The sequence below is a fragment of the Gavialis gangeticus genome, unplaced genomic scaffold (assembly GCF_001723915.1).
Source record: "Gavialis gangeticus isolate Ggan-Ray unplaced genomic scaffold, GavGan_comp1, whole genome shotgun sequence".
Classification (NCBI taxonomy): Eukaryota; Metazoa; Chordata; order Crocodylia; family Gavialidae; genus Gavialis; species Gavialis gangeticus.
In genome coordinates this window covers 76,570,639-76,575,905 of record NW_017728993.1, presented here as the reverse complement: position 1 = coordinate 76,575,905, position 5,267 = coordinate 76,570,639, and the positions used below count along the sequence as shown (strand labels likewise).

At 35.3% G+C, this 5,267-nt stretch overlaps 1 protein-coding gene across 1 annotated transcript; it reads right to left on the bottom strand.

The window, feature by feature from the left end:
- Window positions 1–870: 870 nt before the first annotated feature.
- LOC109287083 (beta-1,3-galactosyltransferase 2-like) lies at window positions 871–4,948 on the bottom strand. The gene is made up of 2 exons (XM_019502029.1): window positions 4,913–4,948; window positions 871–2,444 (listed from the first exon to the last, which is right to left on the bottom strand). Exon 2 carries the CDS (start codon window positions 2,233–2,235, stop codon window positions 1,054–1,056), a length of 1,182 nt encoding a protein of 393 aa, XP_019357574.1. The 5' UTR covers window positions 2,236–2,444; window positions 4,913–4,948; the 3' UTR covers window positions 871–1,053.
- Window positions 4,949–5,267: the final 319 nt, after the last annotated feature.

The window sequence follows — 5,267 nt, the reverse complement described above, 5'->3', positions numbered from 1 at the left end:
CTTGACTACAGAGGCAATTTCAACCTCACCATCTAACCCATGAGAAGCAACCTTCGGTGTAAAAACTAATTTAAAACCTCATTTTTTGTGATACAGGAGGGTGGAACACATTAACAGAACAAAACAAAACATGTTGCCTCAGGTTAAAATACAATTAAAAACCAATTATCATTGGGCTATGGTTTTGTCTGAACCATCCACCACCACACCAAGTTGAGAAACCAGATCAGAGAACTACAAGTGGGGATTAGAGTTCATTATTTCATCTTCATCAACAACTAAGAAGTAGGAGGTAATCTTTTTTTTTCTTCAAAAGTGCATCGTGGCCATTGCTTTTTAATTTTTTATTTAAAAAGCAGGTATAGTCAAGAATGAGCAGTTTGTGAGTAAGCATAACTAAGACAGGTTTCTACCTGTGAGGGGCAAAATACAGTGATTTTAGAAGATAAAGGAAAATAAAATTATTCAATTTCTTTATTCGAGATGCTATCTGAAGTAGGAAGAAAGTTCTAAATCATTTCAACAAATACATTGTAATGACCGTTATTCCAGAACCGTGCTTATAATGAAATTCTTCTGTGGGAAAAAACATATTTTTAGACTAAAAAGCTTTTTCTGCATATAAATAGAGTACAAAAATCACTGATATCATTGGCTGCCTATACACCTGTTTAGGGGTTACTGGAGAGCCACTCCAATTAAAATCCCTCAGAGTCACATGTATTAAGCCCTCGTGCATTTAAAAATATCACAGAATGCTTTAACTAAAGCTTTAACTAACAAATGTTTAACAAGCATTAGTTAAGGCACACAAGTACCCATGTTTAAACCCACAGGGGTTTATACACATTCAAATGCAGAGCAGTCTTGATTAATTGAGTCTGTTCCAACACATTCTAACTACAACACATCAGAGCACATGTATGGACATCCATTAAGTTTAGCTGTCTAGATCCCCATTAGAGATTCATGATGCACATTCAGTAATCTTAAAGTTTAAATAAAGTATAATTTCATATTGTATTCCCATGCAAACTCTACTGTACATGTGTTTTATTTATGACACATATGTTTCTCTTTTTGCAGTGTTTGCCAGAAAATGATCTGTTCTGTTGGATCAATTCCATGGGAAGTAATTATGTTGCTATATAGACAAGTAAAAAATGGGACTTTATATATATTAAAAAATGATGGTTTGAGTGGGGGTGAAATAGTGATTCCTTGTCTTTCAAGACAGAGAGCTACATAAATATCTTCCAAATGTACATATTTGACCTTTAAAGAAGCACTGACAATTTTTGGAACCACAGCTCTAGAAAAGACATAGCCAGTTCCTGAACAAAAATCTGGGTATCGATCACCTGGGTAAAGTTCTTCTGGCATGTACCATTTGCTGTTAGGATTACGAATAGGCTCATGATTTTTCATAAGACAACCAGTAAAAAAATACTGTGAAGGAGATTTAATGGGCCTTAGTACCTCCTGTATTAAATATATTGTATTCACAAAAACATCGCTATCTGTTTTCATGATAAAACTTGTGCCATTACAATATGTGGCAATCCACTTAATGCCCATCATAGTTTTAAGAGTTAAGTTATTATAGGTGTCTAAAAAGTCTTGCTGAATAATGTCATGGTATTTCCTACTTTCCTGCAATATATTTTCATTCTGGTCTTTGTCACTAAAACCCAACATAAATAGGCGAACAATTTTAATTCCAGGAACCACAGATTCATTTCCCCAAGTTTTCCTGATGGCTTCTCTGCACTGTTTTTCATCAGCTTTGGTTGCAATTAATAGTACCAAAAAAGGAGTTTTCTGCTTACATTTATCTTTTTCATTAATAAGAAATTGGAATGGATGAGGGTAAATGGATGAATATGAGGCAGAATCTATTGTCTCTTCATTAGCAAATTGTGTCACAGTTCCACTTCGTTCCTCTTTGTTTCTGTTACTTATGAACATCTGAAAGCTGGAAACTTTGCTTTTGTGAAAAATGATTTCATTTCCTTTGTCAGATTTATGAAACTGTTTGGCAGTTACTGCAGATCCTTCCATCAAGTTCAAAACAGTGTTTCCTTGATTTTTGATTTTGGGTAAAATGGCAAAAAAATTACAATTATTAGAATTGAGGCACAAATATATTACTAAAAAAAAGATGGATGCATATAAGAAAATACTTAACTTAGCAAGCTGCCAAGCAAGGTGAGAATACTTTTTGTGGTGGGTCATTCTTATAGCTATTATAGCAGAGACAAAACAAATGTTGTTTTTAATTAGAAAGGTATTCGATCAGAAGAAAAGCACTTGTCTTCAGCTGACTGGTATCCTCTGTGACAATGGTCAGATGGTCAAAATCATATGTGGAGTACTGATTCTTCACAGTTCTTTTTTAATGAAAGTTTATCTCATCCTAGAATGTAGTGTAGATTGGTCATTTTCTTAAGAAAAGCAAGAAAAATAAAACACAATTTTGAATTTTATTTATAACTTCATACCTTATCTGAGGAAAATATAAATATAAAAAGATAAATGTGTTGTTAAAGACAATAGAACTTATAACATTCATTACAAAACTGTCAGTGTTTATCAAATTAAAAATGGTAATTTGTGACATACAACATACCATAAATTGTATGTCTTCTCATTATAAATGTGAGCCTTTAGTGGAAATAATATAATCCATAAATATTAAGGGCAGAAGAAACCCCATAAAAGACAAATAAATAGAAAGCAGCACATATTTTAAATATGTTTATATATGCACTCATATATATGCACTTTTTATTAATATATATGTTTTTACATGCATTTATATATGTATATAAATATAGGTCAATTGGATATGGTACTTAAGTTTCTTTAGTAGTCTACTATTATCTTATCTGTGAAAATTACATACCTCATCTTCAACTTTGCCTATAATTAGTATGCTTTTATATTTCTTTTAAAACAGTACTACATACTTGTGAATGCAGGTTTGGGAGATGCCTAGATAATGCAGGGACTAGTACTATGTAAATAATTTATGGACTAAGAGGTCCTTTAGTCACAGGGTTTTTTAGTCACACCTCCTCATCTGGATGGACAAACTCTAGGACCTGACATAAGTTTGCATCATCTGCAGTAAATCAAAGTCAAACTCTGATCAGTCTTGCATCCCCAAGGACAAGAAACATATAAAAACTATAAAGTTTTGGAGATAACTTCCAGTGTCCAGAAGAAAGACAGGTATTGAAATGTACTAGTTTTCTGTTCACTAGAAAAGTATGGTAGTAAATGGTCTACTATGCAGGAAATGGCCTTTCAAAAACTGGGCCCTGGAAAGATAGCCAAATTGTGAAATGCAAGAGTTTAATTTAGCCAAAATAAAGGAGTTCTAAGTATAGGGTCTTCTGGTACAACTTCCCCACTGAAGCTCTGGCTATTAGTAGAGAATTTGTAAAATAAACAAAAGCAAGGGGTTAGTTTGTTTGCATGTTTTCTTTGGGAGTATCTTTTGATTTTTTTGGGGGGTGGGTGGGGGTTGTGATATCTTTTATTGTATCAACCATACAGTCCAGAGTCATGTTGGGCAAGCTTTCAGACACAAATGAGCAGAATACACACTTATCCTTTGGTATAGGGGAAATATTAGACTTTGTTCTGCCTATTTTTAAATCAGTATATGTAAGCTGAACTTCTATTCTGTTTTTGGGTATAGACCAGTTTTGTGTGCCAAACTTCTATTCTAGGTTTAGACTGGTTTCTGATCACTTATATCAGTAAAAGCGTAATGTCTATACCTAGCCATATAGAGACCTTCCTCCAATCATGGCTGTCCAGACCTGAAAAAGGGTACTTGGTTTTCAAAAGCTTCTCTATCATCTTTTATAATTGTATAGCAGGTTCAATAAAAGATACTATAAAAAAACCTCACCTCATAATTTCCTAGAATGTCATCTCCATTTTAATCTGTTACTCAAGCTTTTCCTGTCTTACTTCTGGTTAAAAGTCTGTAGCTCAGTCTATTGCTGTTCCTATAGGCTAGGAACAGAAATTACACACAAACCAGTTTTAGCAATCAGAAAACAGTTTAAGTCTGTAACAGAACAGAAGTTCAGTATACATAAACTGGTTTCAAAATGGTTGAAACTGGTTTAAGATAGACCTGGAAGGATGTAGTATCAGACTTAACTGGTTTAGGTTAAATTGGTCTATTGAACTTCTGTCTAAGATCCCCTTCTGACTAAAGTTAACTCTCAGTCTCCCAGCATCCCAGGATATTATGTGTATTCCCTGCCAATCCCCTTGCAGGGCAAGTTGGCTAGCCTCTGTCCACTGTCTGCCATAGGGGCTACTGAGGGGGGAACAGAACCCCCATCCCCAACTGGGCCTACCATGGCTATGAGCTGTGGAAGCCTAATGGCTTTGTGCAGGGGAGAGTCTGTGGTGACAGTAGGGGGCTGGGGACGTGACAATCAGGGATGTCCCTACTCAGCTGAGCTTTGTTGCTAGGCTGGAAGGTGTGTAGGACCACCCCCCACTCCCGCCTTATGGCCTGGTTAGTGCAGGCATTTGCCTGCTTCCCTCCACACAAGGGTGAATGTGTGTTATGTTTGCTTACGACAAAATCTTCTCAGCTTAGAGAACCCTGTAAAGGTTAATTCAGTTCTGCCTTGGGTTTTTTGGCTGTCTCTATTTAGCCATGGTATCATAGTTCATAATATTTTTTAAATGAAACTGCCCATATCTCTACAATAAATTGTCAATTCAAACAAACAAACCAAACCCCCCCCCAAAAAACTCAAAAAAACAAAGAGAGAGAAAAATGGGTGTAACTATTTCCAAGCAACCTATGCATTGACAAATTGGCACTGCTTATAAGCTTTCCAGGGAGGTGTACAGAACCCAACAAAGCATGGTTTACCTCCTATAGTCTTCCTTTTGTTTTTTTAATTGTAAGAGCTGTCTTACAATGAAAAAAACATCTATTCTGAGCTGTCAACTGTTTAGAAATCCTGAAGGCAAAAGTAAAACAAAAATGTGATGTAGAGGAAAATATTTCTTGGTGGTGAATATTCAGCTTTGGAAAATAGGTTTGTAGGCTGTTTTGTGGTGACATATGAATTAAAGAACCTAAAAGGTTATCTTAATTTTTAAAACCAATGTAAAGGGAAAGATATCACATACAAGGGACCTAGTTAGTAGGGGTGTGTGAAGCAGGCTCTATTTGATTTGGATTTAGATTCGGTTTGAATCAGGGACAGTGATTCAATTTGTTG